Genomic DNA, 24,912 nt, shown 5'->3' on the forward strand with positions numbered 1-24,912 from the left:
TTGAATGGCAACAATGGACCAACAGACACACTGGAATTTATACAGCCTGAAGGGTGGGTTACATCAAAGAGTTCAAACTCTTGCAGAGACAGTGGAACAATACTGCTGCACATAAAATGTCAGGGATAAAATGTGGTAGCCAAACCATCCAGCACATATTTGAATTCAAAAGCTTTATTAGTACGCCTTTACTCAAAATGTCTATGGCTCACACTGTTAAAAAGAAACATCTTAAAAAAAACGGTAATATTCCGGCAGCTTGGGCACCAAAATACTACCGTAAAATAGCAGAAAATAACTTCCACATAAAAATACTGTTATTTCCAGTAATGACAATACAGTTTGTTGCGCTAATTTTACATGGGATTGTGCCTTTTCCAAGTGCTTTTAAACATTAAATTAGGAACATTTTAACGTGATCAAACAATGAAATTAACGATAAACAAGGTGAATGTGGCAATATGAATCATAATACATAAATATGCAGTTAACAATCGACTGCATGCCCTGGGACAGACTGACAGAGGCGAGGCTGCCATATCGCACCATCGGCCCCTCTGGTCATCACTAGTAGCTGAAGAGTTTTGACCACGGACACAATACCGAGAGTGTCCGAGCCAGGGCTCGAACTGGCAACCTTCTGATCACAAGGCGAACTGCCAACTCTTGAGCCACGAACGCCCTAAATAGCAATGATAATAATACTTGTGTGATGTAACCAGAGAACGCGTTACTGTAATCCGATTACTTTTTTCAAGTAACGAGTAAAGTAAGGGATTACTATTGCAAAAACGGTAATTAGATTACCGTAACGGTAACTCGCGGATTCTTCCACTGACCGCAGCGGCACATCTGCACCAGAGCAAACCTCCGCCTACCCCACTCCTGCTTTACAGGTGAAAATAGAGCAACGGGGCCGCTAGTCTTTGACTTTATTTATTTTCTGCTGTGTTTTACTTGCATCTATTTGAAAGAGTGAGTGTAAACACAAAAAAAACAAAATAAAAATGATGTGCTGGAATGTGCAGAAAATAGGTTTAAATATTAAACAAATTTCTTCCAGTCAGAGAATGTTGCATATAATTAAATTTTTGCTTGATGCATAAAGTTAAAAGATTAAAACTAATAAAACAAGTTTTAAAAAGGGACCTTTCCATTTGATTACATTTTGTATGATGGATTATGCAGAAAAAGTAGAATTGGGCTGAAAGATCTATCACTTTATCACCTATTCAGGTTGTAAATCGTGTTTTTAAAAAGTAACTAAGTAACTAAGTAATTAATTACTTTTGAAAATAAGTAATCAGTAAAGTAACGGGATTACTTTTTTGGGGAAGTAATCAGTAACTAGTTACTGATTACTTTTTTCAAGTAACTTGACCAACACTAGATGTAACACAAGCTTATAGGAATCATGTTATATACTTTTCCATAGGATTACATTTGAATTTAACAGTTTGATCTTTCAAATAACGGACAGATATTTGTGAAATCATGATGCATTTGTGAATGTATTTTAACAATCTAAATATGCATGTGTACAGACAGGTACATTTAATAATCATGAAAATTATGTTTTATTACATTACAGTGATTTAACGTTCATTTACATTTGAAATGTCTATCACAGTCTATTTACATAACGTTAATGATATTCTAGAAGAACAGTACAAAACTGTAAAATACACAGTAAGATACTTTGACATTACTATTTTTTGAACAGTGCAGCTGTAGCTGCCTGCGAGGTAGCACAAACTGTCTTTGATGTGGAAAATACTTTGAAAGAGGAGAGGCGATATAACGAGGAGAGAAGAAAAAAGACAAACTGGGGAGAGCATAAAGGGCGGAGTACTTGGGCTTTGTCTTGGGTTTCTAACAGAGCTGCTGTAATGCTGGGAAATGTGAAGAATGACACAATGTAAATGAAAAGAGAGGTTGGAAACGGAAGAAGAGATCTGAGCAATATCAATGCTGCTCCCATCAAATCAACCCGAATACCATGTTCCATGTTTCCCCAACCCCGAGCCGCTTATTTCCTTTCTTCCTCCATCTCTCTTCCTCCATTGCACACCACCTCCCTTCGTTTCTCTACCTCTCATCTAGTCTGTACCCAGTTAAAAAAACCCTCTTACAGTTGTTTTCGGTGATAGAAAACCAGTTTGAGAGGTAAATGTGTTCGTTTCTAAGGAGATGACAACTGCTATTTGAGGCGCACAGATGTAGGGCACATATATTCGTACATACTTAAGTACACAGTAACCTGTGTTGCCAGTACTTCAGACTTTGTGTAAGATTGAGAGACATGCTGTTTGAAGACATCTGTGAGCTGATGTGGGCTAGAGGCTATACTCTGGGGCCACTTCAAATGTAATTCTAACCCAGAGATTGTAGGTTTGACATCTCTAAGCCTGCTGCTCATCAGATGCATTGGATGAGGCCTGAGGGGGAGTGGAGGGTTTGTTTCATCTGAAACTCCTTTGGGATACCCTAGACTAAAACAGATGGAGTCAGGTTTAGGGTCAGCCTCGTTTCATTATGACCACAACACGAGGAGGGTCCACACGTGATGCTTAAGTCTACGATGAAATTCTGTTGTTGTCCGTGGATTTGAAAGATGGATAGATGGAATTAAATGAAGTGTGTGTTCCAGTGAGATTAGCTATCATACGCCTGAACACACTGCCGCTAAACAATTGTGCTCCTTCTGTTTATCTTAAGTTTGGTGACTTACACTGCGTTTCTAAATAGACGTGCATAAATCGTAATATATATCACTGAAAGGACACGCTTTGTTTCACTCTGAGCCTGCTTGAGAATCGTCATGTTTTTTTTTCTTCACTGTGAATAAATCCACTTATAGGTTTTTGTATATTTATGAGCTCATTACGAACAGGAAGCAGTAACCACTCTCAAGTGTTAGATGTTGCTAAATATCCAAAAATAAAAACAAATAGAAACTCGAACTACTCTAGTGGTGTTTGCTTTATGTGGTTATGATTCCTGTTTACATCAAAAGTTCAACTGGATTTGTGTTCAAGAAATACAAAATGAAACAAATAACTACACGCGTCAAAATATCTTTTGTATAAAGAATTGACAAACACATTTGAATATTTTTAATAGTATTACAAATCTGAAAGCCCCATCGACAATGATCTTATATTTCTGAACCACAGGAGCTTTTTCCTTTCAAATACACCAGCAGTAGTGATTCCCAGTGGGGTAAAAAAAATACCCCAGGGGCTACTTCTGCAATTGCCAGGGGGTGCCATGACAGATCAGCTCAGTGACATCTAAGAACAGGTTTGTGCAGAAAAGTTAACAGTTCAGCAATAAACAGATACATAAATAAACTGATGATTCAAGCGGACAATTGATGATCGAGAGGTGAAAACAATAGTTACATCTATAATAAAAACTAAGACTACTAAGCAACTCCGTGCATTTAGGCATGTAGAAATGCTAAAGATGAGCCCTGAAGTTTAAACTGAGCATCATAAGAGGAAAGAACTGTGATTTATGTGTCTTTGAATGTTCAGGTTACTGTATTTGTACCCGTAGGTAGATTTAGTCTGCAGTAGTAAGTGAGTCATCCGTGCTCACGTGTACATTTTAAATACAAACACAGACAACAGGCAACAGAAAAACATGATACACACTCCTCAATAGATAAATTAATAATTCTAACAACAAAGAATCCACAACGCATCATGCAGGATGATGAAACTATGATTTGTTCATCTGATGATCTTGTGATGGCTGTTGGAACAAAAGTGTTTTCAAACTGTGTTGTTTTACACTTTTATAAACCTTCGTCCAGAAAGAAGAAACAGGAGGACAAAGGATGTGAGTCATCAAGTAAAATCAAACCAGCCAAACCCCGTATCTCTCTGGTGTACGGCGATGTTGGTTCAGCTGTGGCGCCTTTAAAATATCAGCCTATAACACCATTTAACAATGTGACTGGGTGAGTTTCTGTTCTTTACAGATATGTTTCCAAACCATGACACAGAGAAAAAGGATACGAAAAGATTCAATCAAAGCATGATCAAATAAAATCATCCTGGTTTTATCACTATGGAAATGAGAGCATTTTAGACACCAGTGCCTTTTTTTTGCCTCACAGTTGCTTCTAAGTTCAGCTTTTAATCAATAATTATTTCAAGACATTTATGAGACTGAAGATGCTCCACTGTCTGATCCTTAATGGACATGACCTCTTGTGTATGAATACATTTTCTAAAATCAATGATCATATCTTTTGTCTTAGACATGTTTAATGATGAATGCGGTTGTTGGTGCCAGACGGAGAGCCTGGGTATTTCAGAAACTGCTGATCTACTGGGATTTTCCCACACAACCATCTCTAGTGTTTACAGAGAATATGCCAAAACAGAGAAAACATCACGTGAGCTGCAGTTCAAATGGCTTGTTTATGTTAGAGGAGAATGGCCAGACTGCTTTGAACTGATGAGAAGGAAACAGTAAGTCAAACAAATATTCATTTCAGCCAAAGTATGCAGAGGAGCCTCTCTGAACACACATACCTTGAAGCAGATGGGCTACAGCAGCAGAAGACCACACTTGGACCCACTCCTGTCAGCTAAGAACAGGAAACTAAGGTAAAACAGCTAAAACAAAATTGGACAGAAGAAGATTTTGGCTGCATCATTCTAATGGTACAACAACGCAAATGCATGGATCCATCCTGCCTTATATTAACGACTCAGGCTTCTGCCAGTTGTGTCCTGGTTTGAAGGATATTCCCTTGACTCCATCTCTTTATAACCACTGTGTATCCATCATCTTATGACTGCTTCCAGCAGGCTAACACACTCTGTCACAAAGCTCAGATCCTCTCAAACTGGTTTCTTGAACATGCCAATAAGTTCATTGCACTCAAATGTCCTCCACAGTCACCAGATCTCAATCCAATAGAGCAGCTTTGCGGTGTGGTGGAATGGTAGAGTCATATCATTTATGTGCAGCTTACAGATCTGCAGCCATTGTGTGTTAATATAATCATGTCAATATGGACTAAAACCTCCCAGGAATGTTTCCAGCACCTTGTTGAATCACTGCCATGAAGAATTAAAGCAGCTCTGAAGGCAAAAACCAAAATAATTTTAACTTGCACAAAAATCTTGTGTTGCATAAAGGTGTGCTATATAATGATTGTTCTGAAAGCCTGTAAAGGCTAAAAACACACACTCCCAAACATACTAAAACCCTCTGGTAAAAGATTAATTAAGCCTGCTCATTAGAGAGTGTATTGATTAAGGTTATTGATCCATAAGATAAGCAATACGATCTGGGCCAAGCCAACTTATTAAACCTTTGCCGCTATCCAGTGCAAAGACAAAGGTACTGTTTTTTTAATGATCTGAGTTATAAAAAAAAGAGGTTTGGGGCAACTCTTTGATTATCAAGGGCTCTGAGTTTTCCCAGCTGAGCCGAAATCCTGAATAAAGAAGTGAAAGATGAAAGACAAAAAGGGAGCAAGAGCGATGCCACTTGCGACTGCCTTCCAGCTCATCAAGCTATAAAAACCAGACTGGTGACAGGATGAGTATCAGGAAACCAGGAGAGGAGAGGCGAGCAAGTGGAGCAGAAGAAAGGATGTTATGCTATTTGTGTCAGATCATGTTGGTGTGATAGGATTAAACGGTGTGACACTGACACTCTTATCATGGGACGCATGTAATGACGACGACAGCCGCACGGTGCAATCTAGCCTCATCAGGCAGCTCATTAGCAAATCACCTGCTAACACCCACATAATTAGCAAATCAGCGGGTCATCTAAAGGAGCGCACACACCGGCTTTCACTTCTTATCAGTTTGACCATATGTTTGGTACTCGTCACTTGTGACTGAGCTTCATTTGACAGTGAGTCTTCTTCTCCGAGGTCTCGCCTGCCACAGCTGATCTGACGGGAACCAGAGGGGGTGAGCAGCATGCTGGGGACTTCTATACAACCTCCAGTATGTCAACAAGCTACGTGAAGGACATCTAGTTCGAGGATCAACTATTCAATATTTACCAATGATCCTGTCCCTAAATGCCTCATTGGCCTTGAATACACGCTGCACATGCTCATATTTGCATGACATCTCAGCTATTAAAGCTACCGAGTGAGATCAATACACTCTCATCCTGCTAAATAGGGAGTAAAGAGCACCATCCTATTCACACTGATGAGCTTTGGCCATGAGCAAAGCCTGAGCAACACCCTCTAGCCCCCCCACCCAGGCACACGAGGCCGCCAACGCACACCCACACATCTACACATACAGGCAGACATCAACTCAATGCTATGACCTGTGCTGCACCCAGCTACACTACAGCCATTAATTAATCCTTTGACACACACACACACACACATATATATAAATATATTATGGATGAATAAAATCCAAACCTATCTTTTCATGGTGTTGACATTTTACTCATGACTGTTACCAAGCAGTGTTTTATGGTGCGATGCACCGAATCTGTTGTTGTGATTAGGTCTTACAGGCAGAATCTTTTTTTTTTTTCCTCTCAGTCTCTCGCTCACTGTTTGGCTGCGGCAACCACTCCACTCTGTGCCTTTGTTACCGTAGCAACCAATAGCAAAGCTAGGGAGAGATGTTTTATTGCAGTAGATGTAAACGTGAGGAGGGCGGGTCTGCCCTCTAACTCATACGTTGCCCACATATGTGTGCGCAGTCAAACAAACAACACACACTGATGCGTACACACTTAAGCAGGAACACAAGTACACGCGCAGTCGTGTACATGGACACAGATGTAAGGAGGTGTGGGTCCCCGCATGGAGGGGGATGGGAGACAAGCAATTTGGTCTCTAAATTTATATATATATATATATATATATATATATATATATATATATATATATATATATATATATATATATATATATATATATATATATATATATATATATATGCTGGACATAGGGTAAACTCTGAGTCCACAACTTTGGCCTTAAAGAACTATGTGTAGTGCTTTCAATGCTTTTCCCCAGTGAGCTTCTGAGACCTCCTCTGCTGTATTATTATGACAGACTGACTTTTACTAATATGCGATATACAATATACTTACAAGGATAACTGGACTGTAGAGTTTTCATGCTGGCTATGGCAGTATTAAAGACTCAGCTGAGAGAGAATCCTTTAGACCTTGTTCTCATTTGTAACACACTTGCTCCTTGAGGACAGTATGCAGGTTAAAGCCCGGAATAAAGCAAGATGGCCTAAGGGTAGAAACACAGACACGGGCTAAAATGGGAGAAGTGGGTCACCTTCAGACTTCAGTTTTCCGCGCTACAATCAGTATCGTTTCATTAATAGGATTCAATCAGATATGAGCTGAAAATGAAAAGGGTGCACTGGAAGGGTGAAAAATAGTGAAAAAATCCAGAATCCTTCTTTGGTATGTGCTGCTACTGTACAGTAGACTCAATTCAGGCAAAATGTGATGAGCTGTGTTTGTAACTGACCAGGGTGTTTGTCATGATGAATTTTAATTTTGTCCATTAATAGAGTGATACCAGTTAAATAGTTAGATCAACCTGTGATGTGGTAGCCTTCATGTAGACATGCACAAATCTGTTTCGACACTAAAAACAGAATCAACATGAGCTTTATATTTCAAAAGAGAAGCTGGGAATTCTTGGAGTCGTCGCTCCAAGATCCAAAGACTCTGAAGGTGGGTTACAGCTCCTGTCTTTATTGTACATGTTGAGGATGCCATCTCTGTAAATGGGCAGTTCAACATTTTGTTTCCTCTTTTCTGCTCTGGAAATTAAATGTAAAGAGCAGAAGGTTAGCTCTTTGCAGAGACTGGAAAAAGCAAAAACAAGGTGTTTTATCACTGTTTTACATGTGTTATGTACAAGACTCTTTCTATGGCTGGGAGCTTCATGGAGAAGTCTTTAAAAACTTCCTGTAAAAGTGTGAATGAATGTTTTTACACTTCGGTTATAAGGTGTAATATGGGATTTTTCTTTCAATTTTTTGACAGAGCTAAGTTTCACCTGCTTTCAGGTTTGGTATTTAGCTAAATGAACTTGTCTTTTAATCTCAGAAGGAAAATAAATGAGCATGGATCCCTAAAATGTTAATTTGACATGGCTCATTGGGTAAATTCCCACACATTGCTCTATAGATAACTCGGATTTTATGAATGACGTGTGTCTTTGTTGTAAATCTGGGACTGGGTCTGTGACGCAAGTTCAGAATGGTTAATGTGAAAATCTCTCAAAACAGGTGGCTAGACTACATGGTGTCAAAGGAAGCAGGTTGGGAAGAAGCTAAATTAAAACACAGATATTTGATGTGTTTACGTGCGCTCATATTCAATGACAGGACAGAGCAAATGTCTATGACGGACACAGTCACGCGCTCCTCAGAAGTGGAAGTGTCGCGGTCTTTATCTTTATTGAGGTGGAGGCGATATTCCCTCAAGTGGCTGCTTGTCTCCTTAGAACGGGTCTAATCAGAGTTAAAGGAATCTGTCTCCTGCTGTTAAATATCCTAAAATACTATTCAATCTATAGGGTCATTTATATGCTAATGCAAAGGTTACCTCTGCGTATAGCTCTGACGCAGCTGTGTGCTGTTAGTTTATGGGTGAAAGCGGAAAAAGGTAAAAACTGCGAAAGAGATAATGAGGCTCAAGGAGATGAAAAGAGACGGTGCTAGCAAAAAAAGAAAAAAGAGACAGAAGGGAGATGAGGAAAAGGGTGGAGAAGACACAGAGAGGAAGTGATGTTCCCCTGGGTGAGTGCCATAGGTAATTAAAATAGGATGGACAGAGCTGGAGTCTAGCCAGAGAGGGTTTCATCTCCCCTCAGACATCTTCTCCAACAGGCCTTCTGCCTAAAGCTAAATTGCTGGTAGTGACAGACACACAGCATGCAGGGAGCTATCAGTGTCTGGGTGACAGGCAGGTTTGTGCAGAAAAGTAGAGAGGATGCATCTAAACATGCAAATAACAACAATTTGTGGGCTAAAAAACAGGCAAATGTATGTACTTTTTATTGCTACTGTGGGATAGAAATGCATATGAAAACATCTGAAACAGCACACGCACACACGCAGACAGACACACACATAGACTTGCACGCACAGAAAACATTTACCGTGCTGTACAAAGCTGCAGCAAGGGCAAACGTTGCTAACCAGAGTTTGACTGCAGTAAGCACATATACATTCACTGCACAGCTCCGAGCTGGAGGCAGGCACATGAGTATGCAGTGCACACACTCAGACACACACTATGAGCACAGAGTCAAGCGCACGCACACCCCTCTGCGTACGACGCCAGTGAAGATGCAGTCTAATTACACAACAGCGACAGGGGTTTTTCGCCTATGAATTTGACCTGGTTTTATACAGTCATTATCCTGTTTAGTCACACAGTCTTAATGGTGTCCATGACATCTGTCTCCAGGCAGAATCTTTTTTTTTACTCCCTTCTTATCAATTTCAAAGCCTCGTTATTTTTTAACATTCATTACAAGGAAAGAAATCATCTTACTGCTTGGTAACTGGTTCTCTTTTGACAAAAATAAACTGTGGATTTTGCAGCCAAAAATAATCGTTGCATTTGTTGTATTTTTTCTTTCTTTTTTTACCTTGTTTTTCACTGACCAGCACTCGTCATCCACCTGCCTATTCATTTTTCTACCTCAACAAAGACTATGCTAAATAGGCTGTGCTAATGTCCCTACGCGGCATCCATTACCATACATCTCACACTCTGTTAGTGGCTTCTCTTATGCCGGTGTAGAAGGGGCTGAAAGGTAGCTCATTTTCATGACATGCTGTTCTTTGTGTGCTGTGATCACCGGCAGCAGTAAATATAGCTCTTTTGGCAGAGGCCTGCTAAGAGGATCATAGCCCACAATAGGTGGTCTTCTCACTGCAGATATCAAAAATGCCAAAGAATCTGCTTGTACACATGTACATGATGCATGCTTGCACAGACACACACTCCCACAGCAGCAGCAGCAGCAGCAGCAGCAGCAGCAGCAGCGTATAAACACCCATACACTGACACCTCCCCTGAGAAGGTTCTCTCCTCCTCGCAGGTATAATTGTGTTTCTGCTATGCTTTGCTCCTCTCCGTTCAGTTGTGACTGGGCCCCCAGAAGAAAAGCCATAATTAAAAGAGAAAAGTTGTGTTTGCCGCGAAGATGGGATGGGTGCAGGCGAGGACAGAGAGGGGAGAGAAAGATTAGCCACAACAAAGCTTCACCAGGCCACAAAACAGTCTCAAGTAGCTGGAAAGACAAAGGACTCGAATGCTTTTATCTCCCAATAAAAAAAAAAAAAAGTCCTCCAAATCCCTCCGGCTAAGCTGCCATAACTAAAGCCTGCTTTTTGGCATAGGTGCTCACTGAATGTGTTGGACAACAAAAGCAGCAAAATATGAGAAGATAGACCAAGCTCCCAAGAAATATATATATATATATATATATATATATATATATATATATATATATATATATATATATATATATATATATATATATATATAAAGCCCCATTCATTTTGTGCAGAGAAGTAAAAAGTCAAGTGCCTTAGTGGTGGCATTTGAGAAAAGGTTACTGGTTATTTGCTTATCTTGTTTGTGTGCGCGCGTAGATGTGTGCGAGTGCTTCAGTGAAAGCATGGAGTGGATGGTCATTTTCTCCCTTTTGCAATTTTGCGATGTAAATGAGATCACAGAATGAAGGAGATTAGGCGGTCTCTATCTGTCTGAGTTGAAACAGCTGTGATAACGCTCCAAACCCAATTTCTAGCCACTTAAACGGGAATACGAGTTACGTGCAAAGGAGAGGGTTGATTTGCGAGACATACTTCCTTTTTTCAAGCTCATGTGCGACACACGCACGTGTAGTATGCGCACATGAAATATGTACGTACACCTTCCCACGCCTCACCTCTGGGTGAGGGAGTAATGGGAGGTGCTGATGAGGTAAGACAGTGGATAGAACAATACAATAAGAACACACGTATTTGAGTAATCTAACATGCTCATGTATCAAGTTACCCAAAACTACTCAGATTATTACTATTTCAAAAGCTTGCAGGTAGCTTGTATTTGGCAGCTGATTACATTTCATAATAGTATGATCCATCCCTGCATGCGAGGCCTTTATAGCGTGTGAAGAGGCCACACAATGTGCACAGGCATACATAAAAAGAGCAGCACCCTCGGGGAGGAATCACTGAAAGAAGAGTCATAAAACTGAAGATGTATGGCCACTCTGAAGGGATTTTAACATGGAAATAACTGCACGGTATTATTACATGGTGCATGTGGCTGATGCAACAACTAAATCCACATGCTTCAGCCACCTTGGCCACCTGAACATCATTTATCTTGCAGTGTGCACTTTATGGTGTTGTGGACAATTTACGGCAGTTTTCCACAGGTAACGCTCCTCTGTTTGCAGGGGTACTTGCTATCTTGCTCCTTTCCGTCTAAAACATCTGGAGGGGCTTGCTGGGGGGGGGAGGAGGGGGGCAGTAAAACTCCTGAAAGCCTCTCACATCAACACAGAGAAGCTTTGCATAAAGGAGTATATTTTAAACACCTATCTCAGCATAGGGAACAAACTTCTGCCAAGGAAAGAAAGCACGCCTGCATGACTCCTGACCCTCTGGCCCCCTTTAATCCTGCAGAATGACTCCCTGAGGTCCATGCACCGAGGGCCCAGCGGGAATAGGTCACCCAGCAGATGCCTGCCTGCTTAAACTCTCCTGATTTCATTGCCCCGAGGTCTGAGAACTCCATCGCCCCTTTGAAGTGTCGATTTTGTTCTGAAGAATCCCACCAAACCCCGCCACCCGATAAATATGGCTCCCTGTATGAAACTGGAGCCTCGTAATATGCTGGCTCCTTTTGAGGAAAATAAGCATTTCTTCAAATCTCTTGATACTAGACGCAGCTTTGTTTTGTTTTACAATCAGATTAGTGGATAATCCTGTCTCCGCTTTGACACAGAAATTACTGTTAGGGCAGGTGGGAGTTCATTCATCAAGTCTGGAAAGTAAAGTTCATCCAAACACTGTAAGAGTGTATGTTACCATTACTTCAGTGGGTAGTAGGCATGTCCAGGCTGTGTGAGAACAAGGCAATCTACAGTGAGCAACTTACGGGTTAAATGTAATGAGAAAATTAGAAAAGGACAAAAAACAAACAAAACCCCCCCCAGAAAGCATTAACTTATTTCACAAAAATCTGCTCACCCAACCGAGTTTATTGAGTATAAAAGATCTTCGGGGCTGGCAAATAAAGAAACAAGTAAATCTGATAAGAAAGCGACTGGTTTTGCAGCAGCTTGCAGCCTCCCAGTGTTAAACCAGGGGTGTCTGACTGTTCCTTTCTGTGTACCAGAGGTAAAGAGGAGCAATTTGTCGCCAATTGCTTGACGTATTCTCTTGGCAATAGGAACAGAGAAGCTGTTAGGTAACATCTCTTTCCTTCCAACATCTTCTGTCTGTTTCATCTCACTCTGCTTAACACACAGGATCTGAGACTGTCATTCTACACATTTTTAGAAATGTGGTACTTAACAACCCCATCACAGTAATCTGCCTTTGATTTACCCTCTTTGTGTTGGGCTGTATTACTCTGGAATCCAATCTCTTTCTCTGTTTTTTCCCTCCAAGACTGAATTTCTCCGTTTGTGGCTTAGCATATGTGATTGAATAGAGTCCTATGTGATCAATAGAGTTCATTAAATGTCCCTATGGGAAGCTATCTCAACCTGAAGCTTTCTACATTGTGTTTACCTGCAGCTCGCTTTACTTTATCAATTCAAGTAGTTCCACTTTTGCTTATGGCATAATAGATTTTATAATTAAATTCCTCAATCCTGGCCATCCTCTGCTATTTTCCTAAATGTACACTGAAGTATCCATTTGGTTCCCTTCAGTATGGGCTGTGGGCTTTGGGGTGGGGATGTTAGAAAGGTTTGGTGTAGCTGTATGTTTTTGATGGGTAGGTGTTAGATGGATTTCCAAAGGAAGGCTGAAGGAAAGAGTGGCTGCACCTGTTGTTCCCTGCGGTTGCTGTGTGGTGGGGTTAGCACCTGCTCGCACGGCTGCTGTGTGGATGTCTGTGTGGGCAGCAGGGATAACAGGGAAACCATTCACACCCGCTCCAAGTGCTGTCTGCAGCCCCTCTCCCTCAACACTTGTGCTTTCTGCTCCATCATTTCTTTTTCTGTGTTTTTTACCCCCCCTGTAGTTTATGCCAGGACTGCTTCATCCTTTGCATTGTTAGCCTGTCTGTCTTTTTCTGTCTGTCACCAACCATCTCTTTTTGCCTTTCAGCTCGCACAGAAAAACAAACACAAATTACAGCAGCTGGAAGCTGTAATAGTCCTTCTGTGGAACTTGATAGCTTTTAGTATGAAGGGTGAAGTTGTAAACAGTGAACTACATGTAACTGTTAAATCACCTCAGTAGAAGCTGGGACAGCGGTGACTGAGCACTTAACTTTGGCTATAGAGGTTTTGAGTGCGCAGGCTGGTTATGGACTATTCGGGTGTCAGTTCTTGTAACTGTACAAGACACATTTAGGAGAAAAGACATAAAGTGACTTCAGTTTGTGTCACTCTGTGACTGAACCTATGCGATGAAAATATTGAGGCACATGTGTCTATGTGTAAATTCACAACAATTTTCCATTTCTTCAATTTCATTTCATTTATCAACTGTTTTCTTTGCACATTCACCCTGTAACCACACAAGTGAGTAATGACATAATCAATCGACTTTATGGCTTCTAAATGATCACATCTGACCTTTTCTCTTGTTAAAGAAATAAAAAAAAACATTTGCAAACACTAAAGAAAACCATCATAAATGTACACAGAGGGGCAGTAAAATACGTCACCGGGGAGCAATGGGCACAAATCACGACCTATGATCCAATCCAAATGAAAATGTTAATTAAGCCGTATCCGTCGTTTTAATGTTACATGGTAATGTGCATTGTGAGTCTTTATTTATTTAAATATTTAGTTATTTTGCTGAGACATCACTCAAGCCTATAAAGAATAAGCATTTCAAAACCATATGCAACACGTGAAAGCAAAATGATGAAGATTTGCACGTCATACGCAAATAACACCAAACTTGCACAGCAGACACAAAGAGCAGCTCGTGCCCACAAAGGTCCAGACGGTACCACATCCAAGCCGGAGGACTGTAATAATGCAGCATGGCGTTTAGTGGCAGTAATAAAATTGCACACTTATACACTACCTGTTCACCCCAACCACCCTCCGTTTCCCTCAAAGCATCCGTTCATCTATCCATCTCCAAACCCCACCATCATTTGGCATACTCACCGCGCCAGATGGCCAGGTATTGGAGGGTGAGGCAGGTGCCAATCGCCAACTCTCCCTCGCCGGTCGAGCTTCTTCTTTTCTATGATGAAACCGGGGTTGGGTAGCACAGCTCGGGGGTATTCAAAGCCTCTCTAAAATTGCGCTCCTCAGCCGCACCTCACCTGTCCCTTCCCTCTGTTGTGCGTCGCCGTAGCATCACTGCGCGTCCAAAACGCCCAGTCAACTAAACGTTTGGGGTTTTTTCTCCTCCCTGAAGGAAAAGAGTCCGTAGTGTAATTGCATAAAATCTACTGAGGTTTCTGTGATCTCGAATGCGTTTTGCGTCCCGTTAGGTTTGTTCCGATCCTTGCAAATTCCCCAAATCCTGCAATTGCGGGGCAGTATGAAGTCTTCTTTCAGGAGGTACCGTGCAGTTTTCTGCACTTGGTCGAGCTGCGGCTTTGAAATCAGTTGTCAGCAAAATCGAATCCCCTTTTTAAATTTACAGTGGCGAGGTGAAACGTCCAACGCAGAGCAGGCACAGTGACAACAGGGGCCCATAATTCACACCCCCATGAAACACAGTCCTGCAGTGGATCAATGATGAATGGAGGACCTCTCTCTCTCTCTCTCTCTCTCTCTCTCTCTCACACACACACACACGCGCGCGCGCGCACAAACACATACAGGTCTATACGTACTGTATGTTGTGAGTTACAGAACATAAACATAAAGCTGCAGAGTGAACTAGCACATTAACAATATTTTGCCAAATAATAAAAATACCCGAATAAAGCGTTATGACTAAATACATAACTGGCAGACGCCTTCACCTTAACGAATACAAAGAGGGTTTAAAGACAAAGACATGCACCTCTACTTCTTATTTAGTGAAATAATAAGTAGACAGATGTAGGGCCGGATCTATACCAAAATATCACCAAATAACACCTGTTTTAATTGTAAACCACATCAGCAAAAAGACATGAAAATATATGGATATATATCTGTTATTTATTGCATAAAAGCAAACTCAAACAAACAAACACGCAAACAAGCAAAAAGTGTTAATCAGATAAAATAAAATAATTAATAAAAATATCCTTGCTCTCAAATTCATTATAAGGTTAGTTTAGCATACTGTATTTATATTATTTAATTTTCTTTTTCCTGCCATGTTCTTTTACAAACCTTATTTGAGGTATTGTATTATTACATTTATCTCACTTTTATAGTTCTCTGTCTCATATTGCCTGCAGACATATGCATTTCCTCACATGTAGGTATCAGGACATTGGTTGTCCACCCTGTTTCCCACCACATAGTTATACAAATAGTTTTACATATGCATATACACAGATATGTCTGGATCAATGCAAACTAAGTCAGTAAGGAATTTTGAAGGGCTGCTATGCCACATTGGTCTCTGTTTTTAAGTCCTTCATCACATAATTGGGCATAATGCGAAGAGTGGGTTGAGAGGGTTATTAGTGTGAGTGGTGAGTGCTAAGAATGCAGTGGATCTGAGAGCTTGGGATGGGGGTGCAAATAATTGTGGAGGCAGTAAACAAAGACAAGATTTTGCATTCAGAAAGCTAGGACTTCCTAAAAACTAAGAATAAATAAAATAAATGATATCTAGTTGGTCTCATTTTGTTTTGTTTTTACTCCATGTTATTGAAATAATAGAGCGTGCACACACACACGCACACATAAATCCATTCTGCTGCATAATAAGCACCTTCAAGCTCGACACAGCTGCATTTTGCAGTACTTCTGGGCTTATAATTAAGATTTTAAATGCAGCATATTTACTACTGATTGAGTATTTTCTGCACTGTGGCATTGGCTCATCCTCACTGCTGTTCCAACAAATAGCACATTTTCAAATACATTTTGTCTCCAGTGAATATGAAAAAAGAAAACAAACCCTTGCTTCTGTGACCTGCTGTTAGAGCTATTTTAATTTAATCTCCCAGATTCACGGATTTGATTAAATATGCTCTATTATTATTATTATTACTATTATTATTAGTAGTAGTATTAGCATTAGTACTAGTATTATTATTTTGTTAAAATTTTGAAGAACTTTGTAAACCCCTCCACCTATTTTGTCCTTTGTAATTACACTGGTGTTACCCATATAACTGACACTATATAGAAAAGATTGACAGCGTGCAATAATAAACAATGATAAATAAAATGATAACTGAATGTCACTGTTTAAATTTACTTGCGGACAATATCTATTAAAAATAATTTTCAAGATAATAAATTATTGCTGTCACATTATAATAAAGCTTTAAAAGGGATTACGTTCTTACGTCACTTCCGGTTGTCGTAAGACAGTAGTAGAAAAAAAAATCTGTTTGCCATGAATATCAGCTAGCTAGCCACCGACAGCTGTTAGTACACTTGAGTAAAATCATCCATGTCAAGGCAAAAGAGGGAATATCGAAGTCTTGTGCTGCTTCTGTGTACAAATAGGGGCACACCTTCCTGCCTCCAAGCCTACTGTGAATCGGTAAGCAGCTCGCATTTAGGATACCTTGCTAGCGAGCTAGCCGCCGCTAGCTGCTTGCCTCGCTAACGCTAAGTGATGATCTATTCGACTCGGAGCTGATATTAACGTGTGCACCGGCTAGTGTGCAGCAGCAGCGTGGCCCTTATCTAGCTCATCGGTCGCATGCATTGCTATGCCAGCAGTCTGCTGCAGTTAGACAGCCAACATCGATGGCTAACACTAGAGGTTATTATCGTTAACCATGTAGCTACCGTTAGCATATCGCTCTGTGTGACTGTCTGCTGAGGGGGTGTTGAATTTAAACACTCTTGTCCACCCGTTTCAAGGGTATCTAAATAACCTTAATCTCCCCCTGAGAGGTTAGGAGCTACAGTCCACACCTGAAGTTAATTATTTCATATTTACTTAAGATTATGGGACGTGTGCAATGATGTCAACAACAGCAGACAAATAATGGGTTGTCACATACTTTCCACAAAGCTGATCTCATCCTCATACGATTCCAGGATGCTATTGACTTTTATAATTGTATATGACCTAAATGTAATCCAAAGCAGCGGCGACTGTTTTAGACTGAGACTCATAAAGCGGCCACGCCTTTGTAACTGTATATTGCCATGTATAATTTTGTCGTGTTGCGCGACGCAAAACTATTTTAACCATTTCTTTCTTTCTTCATCTTCTTCTTTTTCTTCCTAAAAAAAAAAAGATCCAGCTGGCTCAGTGACAAGACCAGAGGACGTTGGCACCATTGTGTGCCAGTAGATTTCAAGATACTGGGATTTTTGAATCCAGGTACGTCCATAACAGGACATAGCAGGGTTTCCCCAAGGCAGCTGGTTAGCAGAGGTGGTTAAACTAATTGTGTGTAGCCATCCATCCAAAACCGAATTTTTTATTCACTTTGAAAAACACTCTTCACCAATCAGTCTGTTTAAATTAACTTATAGTTCTTTTGGCATCACATATCATCTTCAGTGTAGTTAGCAGATGGCAGTTTAAATCTTTGCCTCACTGATTAAATATTTTTCCTTTGCTGAATGATGTGATACCACTACTCTTCTCATAAGCTAAAACATCTATCCATCCATCTTTTGCTTATCCAAGTTAAGGTTGGTGGGGTGTGGGTGGCTGGAGCTAGTCCAGATAAGAGGCAGGGTACACCCTGGACAGGTTACCAATTTTTGCAGGGTTATTTCATAGAGACGGAACAACCATTCGCTAATCACTAATTAATCTGACCCCATTCATGACTTTGGCGTGTGGGAGGAAGCTGGAGTACCCGGAGAACCCACAAAGACATAGAAATAACATGTAAAGGAAGGACAACAGTTCTATCAACTGCACCATTGAAGCGTTGTAAGCTTAATCAGCCAAACAATAAATATGTAAAAAAATGTTTTTTTAAACAAAGAAAGAAACTGTGGGAAACCCTGTTGTGAACTAGTGGTTAAAGGCTTTGCTTGTAGCATGTTGTTTTTGTTCTGTTTTTCCTGACTCCTAATTATTCTGTCTGCTATATCTGTATTTCCACCAGAAGATGAACGGTCTGTCCATACGAGAGCTATGCTGCCTCTTCTGCTGCCCCCCCTGCCCAAGCCGCATTGCAGCCAAACTGGCTTTCCTCCCCCCAGAGCCCACCTATGCTCTTCTCCCTGACCCAGATCCAGTTTCTGGGGCCGGTGCGGCATCTGGGTCCACGTCTGCGACTGGTCTCCCTTCTCTCGGAGCCCCTGGACTTCGCTCTCGACTCAGCACTGCTAGCGGAGGTGACAGAGGAGGCGGCGGCGGTGGTGTTGGAGGTGGTGGCGGTGGTGGAGGAGGAGGTGGTGGTAGCAGCAGTGGCAGTGGTGGTGGCAGCAGTGTTGGGAGTGAGGGCAGGTGGAAGCTGCATCTCACAGAGAGAGCAGAGTTCCAGTATTCACAGAGAGAGCTGGACGTGACGGATGTATTCCTGACCAGATCTAGCCGAGGAAACAGGGTTGGATGCATGTACATTCGCTGTGCCCCAAATGCCAGGTGAGAGGCACAGCAGCACCTGGAAACCATGAGACATTTTTTGGATAAGTGGATCACAACCTTGTGTGTCTGTATTTAGAATGCAGTTGTTTGTGGAATTTCACACCAACCCTGGGCCGCACAACTCGCTGCCTAACTTCCTTTTTTCCAATTTTTCTGCTTTGTCCCTCAGGTTCACTGTTCTGTTTTCCCACGGTAATGCAGTAGACTTGGGCCAGATGAGCAGCTTCTACATCGGATTAGGGACCCGCATCAACTGCAACATCTTCTCTTATGATTACTCAGGCTACGGCGTTAGCACTGGCAAGCCTTCTGAGAAGAACTTATATGCTGACATTGATGCTGCCTGGCACGCCCTGCGCTCAAGGTAAGAAGGCCCAAATTCAGTCCTTGGTGGGTCCAAACCTAATGGGCAGCAAGCATGAAATGCCATTTAAGTTTTTAAGGGCCACTTACATCACTGACTGGTAACTTTTTGAAAAAAAACAAAACCCAAATAAACAAAAAAACCATTTGGCTGGCTCATGAAAGCTTTTTCCCTGCTGACCACAGTGGCTTCTCTCTGTCGTTCAGCCAGTGTAGTCACAGCTAAACAGTGGCTCGCTGTCAAACAGTAGGATGACATACTGTGCTCTACGTGAAGTGGTGCATCTAATATTCTTCTTTCTTACTTGTCCCTCTTGTTTATCTGCTGCCATCATAGTTAATGAGCCTAATGTTGGTAGAAAATTAACATTTCCAGATGGCACCGCAGAGGACGCTGAACAAATAAAACAAGATTCTTGTTTATTTCAACATTTTATTTTTGTGTTTTTCATTGTGGCTTATGCCACATATGTTTGTGCTTTTCAACAAGTTTTCCCCCAAACTTTTTTACATGCATGAATCCCTTTTGTTTTTATTTATTTTTTTCTTGTTCACGCGAATCATTTTCTTTTCTTTCCTCATCCTGCCAGCTGGCCTAATCACCCTGCCAACTGTGCAAACTGTGAGTGTAACTAGCAATTACAGCAAACAGTAAACAGATTAACTACTGTAACTCAAGCTTATGTGTGCAAGCATAAAAAAAAACGCTTTAACTTTGCACAGCGTGTTCTCTCTTTAATATTCAGGGGTGGAAGGAAACTGTTCAGAGCACGAGTCTGAAAATTAGCGTTTATCTGGACATGAGAAGTTTCACACTTGTACACTGTGCTCAACATATTTCTGTGTTCAGTGTTTGCACTTGCATAGCATTTGTTAACCTGAGGTAATGTGGTTCCTCTTCACCCACTATCACACATGATGGCGACTGTGCGGCCATCAGGACAAACTTGCAGTCAGTGTTTTGTCTTGTGGAGGAGCTGGGAATAAAACCACAAACTCTCTGATTAGGGGACAGCCTGTGTCACTTGTTGCCAAAATTTATTCTGAAACGTGAATTTTTGTGTCTCAGGTACGGCATCAGCCCTGAGAATATCATCCTGTACGGACAGAGCATCGGCACGGTGCCTACAGTCGATTTGGCATCGCGGTTTGAGTGTGCTGCTGTGGTCCTCCACTCTCCTCTCACCTCCGGCATGAGGGTTGCCTTCCCCGACACTAAGAAAACATATTGCTTTGATGCTTTTCCAAAGTAAGTTCACTTCCCAAGACTGCAAACCTGAAGACTGTCGATTTGATTACTTGGAAGTCATTTAGAATTAAGTGAATTATTACAGTTTAATTAAGTGAAAAGGAAACATGACTAGCGTCTCAGTTCTTTTCTGAAGCAGAATTAGTCCATCTGTATGTTCTAACTTCTTAACAGTGTTGATTGTTGCAATAGAGCGATAGTTTGAGACATCATATTTTAAATTCAGTTCATTTAAAAGGTACAGAGCATGTGTTAATGAACATATAGATATAAATATGCCTGGATTAGCCGCAAAGCTACTTTTATATATAGTCCCTTGCAGGATATTAATACTTTATTTCTAAATGGTGATGTATAGCAGTGTGATGTGGTCTGTTGAAGATATTTTCATAGACTTGATAGGACTGCTTCATGGAAAAAGCAGATGCACAGGGGGTTTTATTTATTATTTTGTTAATGTTCATTTTAAATCCTCGTACTTGCTCATTGCTCTGTAAATGTTTCTTTTTAATGAAAGATTGGAACTGTTTGTACTGTTTTACAACCAAATCGAATGATACAGAGTTTAACCGTGTTTTTCGATTGTTGCTGAAATTATTAGCATTTAGATAGATTGCAGTGAAACCTTCAGAATGACCACATGCTGTTCTTTGTTACAGAAGAAATTAAAAATCTTATAGAACCACCAGTTTCAAATGCAGATCCTCAAAAAAAAAAAAGAGATTAGATGTAAAATCAATCTGCATGCCATAAGACGTGCTGAGACAAATGCATTACAATGGGACAGAGAAATTGATTCCGTTCTCTGCATTTTCTGTAAATATTCTTCCAGCATCGAGAAGGTGTCAAAGATCCCATCTCCAGTGCTTATCATTCACGGTACAGAGGACGAGGTGATCGACTTCTCCCACGGCCTGGCTCTGTTCGAGCGCTGTCCCAAGGCCGTGGAGCCGCTCTGGGTGGAGGGAGCGGGCCACAACGACATTGAGCTTTACAGTCAGTACCTGGAGAGGCTACGACGCTTTATTAACCAGGACCTGGCTGCACAGCATGCCTGAGAAACACACAGCCTCTCTGTGTTTGTATGAATGAGACTGTGTGTGTGTATTTGTGAATACGTGTGTGCGTGGGGGGGGTGGGTGGATATAGGCATGTTTGCATAGAAATATGGGTGAAGGGAGGGGGGGGCTCTAAAGGGGTTGTGTGATTTTTGGTCACATCTGTGTGTCTTGAAGCAGCACACCTTCAGGTTAAACACAAACACAAACTATGTTCTGTTTCCTGTTTTAAAGGTTAGAACATTTTTAATAAGGATAGATGACACTACAGTAGATAAAGAAACAACCTCACAGATGCAGTTTTTAATGAGGGAAGAGTTTGATTTGCAGCTTTAAAATGTCTTCACCTGGTTCACGGTGTGCGCTGTCGCAAAAAAAGGCATACAGATGTAATGGTGAAGTGTCCGGTGGTGAATGTGTGTGCTAACACTGTGAGTGTTGCTTGTATAGTCATACCCCCATGGACCTGTGACACCTGAATAATGTGTTCACACGTTTGTGTGTGGGTGAGCGCTGATAGAAATGAAGGACATCCTGATGACTTGGACATCTGAGAGTGGAGGAGGCTTATGGAGATTTATCAGATATTGGTGTTTTTTTGTTTGTTTTGTTTTCTGTGTCTGTATGTATGAAGAATACCTCCACAGCTTGACCAGTTCTCTCTCCTGTGGACAAACACTGGTCAAGCACGTGCACCCTTCCTCCTCCCCTCCTTGTTTACTGTTAATGAACATCCATCTGACTGCCAGGGCATTTACCAAGTTGTCCAGCAAACACTACCCTCCTCCTTTTTTGTGTGGTTTTGGGGGTCCATCTCCTGTCCTTTGGTGTCAGTTATGGTGGAAATGCAAGGGACAAGCCTGGAGTACTGTCACAGTGTTATGGCTCTTAGGCGTCTCATACATTTCTTTTTTTATTTTGTCTCCAAAAAGATCAAAGAATGGTGAGCCTCCCTGTTATTTCCCGGCTGTTACATTTGACTGTCTGCAGAATTGCAGCTACATGCCACAGGGAACTATTTTAATTTCTTTTTTTTTCATGTATAGTTTGACATTTTTCATACCAGGAATTAATAAGTGGTTGAAATGGAAATAAGCCTGTCAGAAGGCACATTAACAGTACTGCTATAGAAAAGCAGGTCTACTCAGTATTTCTCACATCGCATTTCTTAACAGAAATCTGTTGCCCATCAGGTACTAATGAATGACGTTAAGAGGTTGGAGTGCATGGGTTTGGCAAGATTTAAGGAAAGGTTTGGCAATTTGGGACACACATACAATTGTCCCAGAAGTTGACTGCACCCGGAAAAGAAGTTGTCCAGCCTGTAACACCCCATAAAACAACTACATGTCACATACAAAGGGTTATATAGTGAGGTTTATAGTGGCTGCTGAGTGGATTTTGTCACCTTTGCTTAGAGCCAGGCTGGCTTCCCCTCCACTTTTCCAGTCTTACTTGTAAGCTGGTAATTGCTGGTTGTCGCTTCACATATATATACACAGGTGTGTCATTCATCTCATGTGACTTCCAGCAACAACAACGACAAAAAAAGAAGCAAATATGCACATTTAGCAGATGTCAGATTGTACATTTTAAGCCTGGAGTGCAGCTGTTGAGAAGGTTGTGAATAATTGTAGTTTCTTCTGGTGAATTGTGGAGATTGATGCTCTGGTTGGATTCAGAGGCTCTAAAGGAATAAGGAGACAAAATAGCTGCTCATTTCCCCCTAAACCATAAGATGTTATGTTCATTTTATTCTGAATTACCGTGCTTCATTAGAAGTGTACTGAGAATTTGTAGTCTTACAGCACAAGTTGATTTCGATGTCTTGTTACCGTAGCACTCATCACCAGGGTTAGTCAGCCTCCGCACATTTTTTAAATTTTTTTTTTTGTAGCGTGTTTTTGTTGTTGTTTTATTTCTCGTCATGATTGTAATGTGTTTGTTTTAGAATGGGCCATGGGTTGTTTCAGAACCACGCATGTTAATGGTAAAGGCTAACAGTGCGATTCGGATCAGGTTGCCGTGAAGGGAGATCATGTCTACTAGCTCTGGTTTAACCTCCGTGGCCCTAAATGTACAGGAGCTCTTTTATGGGTGGCAGCACGCTTCATGTGTGACACAAGCCATATTTGAGCCTCTCACTGTTGGTGTGGTGCAGGTTCCACCACACACACAGACACACACACACATACACACACCTTTGCACATCATCACACACACACACACACACACACCCGCACACACACACATACTGTCTCATACAGTATATTTACACATTTATATATATCAGATCAAGCATGACGAAAGCAGGTCTTAAGTTCAGCACTATTGTACAAAGTATCCAAAGTGTAATAAGGGTATAAAATGTAAGTTTCTGTGTCTTCTTCATTACTATAGAGTGTGTTCTAAAGGCCAGCATCAAAGATACAAGAGTCCTGTTTGGACTAACAGGCCCTGAAAAAAAGCATGAGAAGGTGCCTACTGCACAGCAGACCCGCCGGTGTCAGTGATAGCAGCTGCGTTTTGTCAAAGGGAACATTTACTGAACTAGCACTGATCTGATTACTTCATTTTGGGAGTACCAGTGGGGCTTGGTAAGCAGCGGAGCAGAATTACTGAACACCACTCAACTTCCTGTTAATTGTTTTTAAACTGGGGAATATTCCCGGTTTCATCTTGTGTTTTTTTTTTTTTTTTTTAATTTTCTGTCTGATATTTGAATAACAGAAAACTGCTACCTTCTCGAACCAGGGATCTGAACTGTCGGATGAATTTGAGAGTTATTTATTTCCTCTCTCTCTCTAGAAGTAAACAGTGTCTTTGAGTTTTTCGTTGACAGGTCGAGTTATCAGGGAATCCTCTGTATCCACATCTCACTCATGGGGTCAAAGAAACTGTGTGGAAACCTACCGTTTTATTGATGCACCACTATAGTTGATGTACATTGTATCCTCTGGCCTTGAATGTTTATTGATGTGGTGGGGGTTCGCGGGTGGGGCGGGGGTAACAGTGGGGAAAAAACCGAAACTGTATGCATGTCTGTTGTGTTTTGCGGAGCAAATGAGGGGGTGGTTCATTATCTATCGTGTAGTCTGCGGGAGGGTAAAGCTGAACTCACGGCATTGAAACATTGAAGCGCTTTTTAAAAATGAAAAAAAAAAAAATGGGACATTTGAATTTTTTTATCGCTGATACTAACTGATGTGTTGTTGAGTTTTGTGCTAGAGTGGGGCAGTGGCAGGCGGGCGGGTGGGTGGGGCTAGATAATATTAGTGGACTGTTTATATGGTTACTGTACTTACCTATTCTATTCTTTGTATTATGATTTGTAATTTTA

The 24,912-nt window shown here is 41.1% G+C and overlaps 2 protein-coding genes across 2 annotated transcripts in view; one reads left to right on the forward strand and one right to left on the reverse strand.

Moving 5' to 3' along the window:
* LOC120727602 (semaphorin-6B-like) overlaps positions 1–14,981 on the reverse strand; it is a 34,557-nt gene extending 19,576 nt beyond the window's left edge. The window contains exon 1 of the mRNA XM_040021968.1: positions 14,378–14,981. The gene's annotated coding sequence lies outside the window, so the exon portion shown is untranslated. The remainder of the gene's footprint in view (positions 1–14,377) is intronic.
* Positions 14,982–16,687: 1,706 nt separating this feature from the next.
* On the forward strand, positions 16,688–24,726 carry LOC120727611 (alpha/beta hydrolase domain-containing protein 17A-like). Its single transcript, XM_040021981.1, has 6 exons — positions 16,688–16,880; positions 17,590–17,675; positions 18,418–18,899; positions 19,072–19,266; positions 20,335–20,514; positions 21,347–24,726. The coding sequence occupies exons 3-6, from the start codon at positions 18,421–18,423 to the stop codon at positions 21,570–21,572; spliced, it is 1,080 nt and encodes a 359-aa protein (XP_039877915.1). The 5' UTR covers positions 16,688–16,880; positions 17,590–17,675; positions 18,418–18,420; the 3' UTR covers positions 21,573–24,726.
* The last annotated feature ends 186 nt before the right edge of the window (positions 24,727–24,912 follow it).

The sequence above is a fragment of the Simochromis diagramma genome, unplaced genomic scaffold (genome assembly GCF_900408965.1).
Source record: "Simochromis diagramma unplaced genomic scaffold, fSimDia1.1 OVJJ01000205.1, whole genome shotgun sequence".
NCBI classification, from domain to species: domain Eukaryota; kingdom Metazoa; phylum Chordata; class Actinopteri; order Cichliformes; family Cichlidae; genus Simochromis; species Simochromis diagramma.

Coding starts and splice junctions, on each gene's coding strand:
- LOC120727611 (XM_040021981.1), top strand. CDS start 18,421: ATGAACGGTCTGTCCATACGAGAGCTATGCTGCCTCTTCTGCTGCCCC. Junction 19,267..20,334: donor TGGCACGCCCTGCGCTCAAG/GTAAGAAGGCCC, acceptor TTTGTGTCTCAG/GTACGGCATCAGCCCTGAGA. Junction 20,515..21,346: donor TGCTTTGATGCTTTTCCAAA/GTAAGTTCACTT, acceptor ATATTCTTCCAG/CATCGAGAAGGTGTCAAAGA.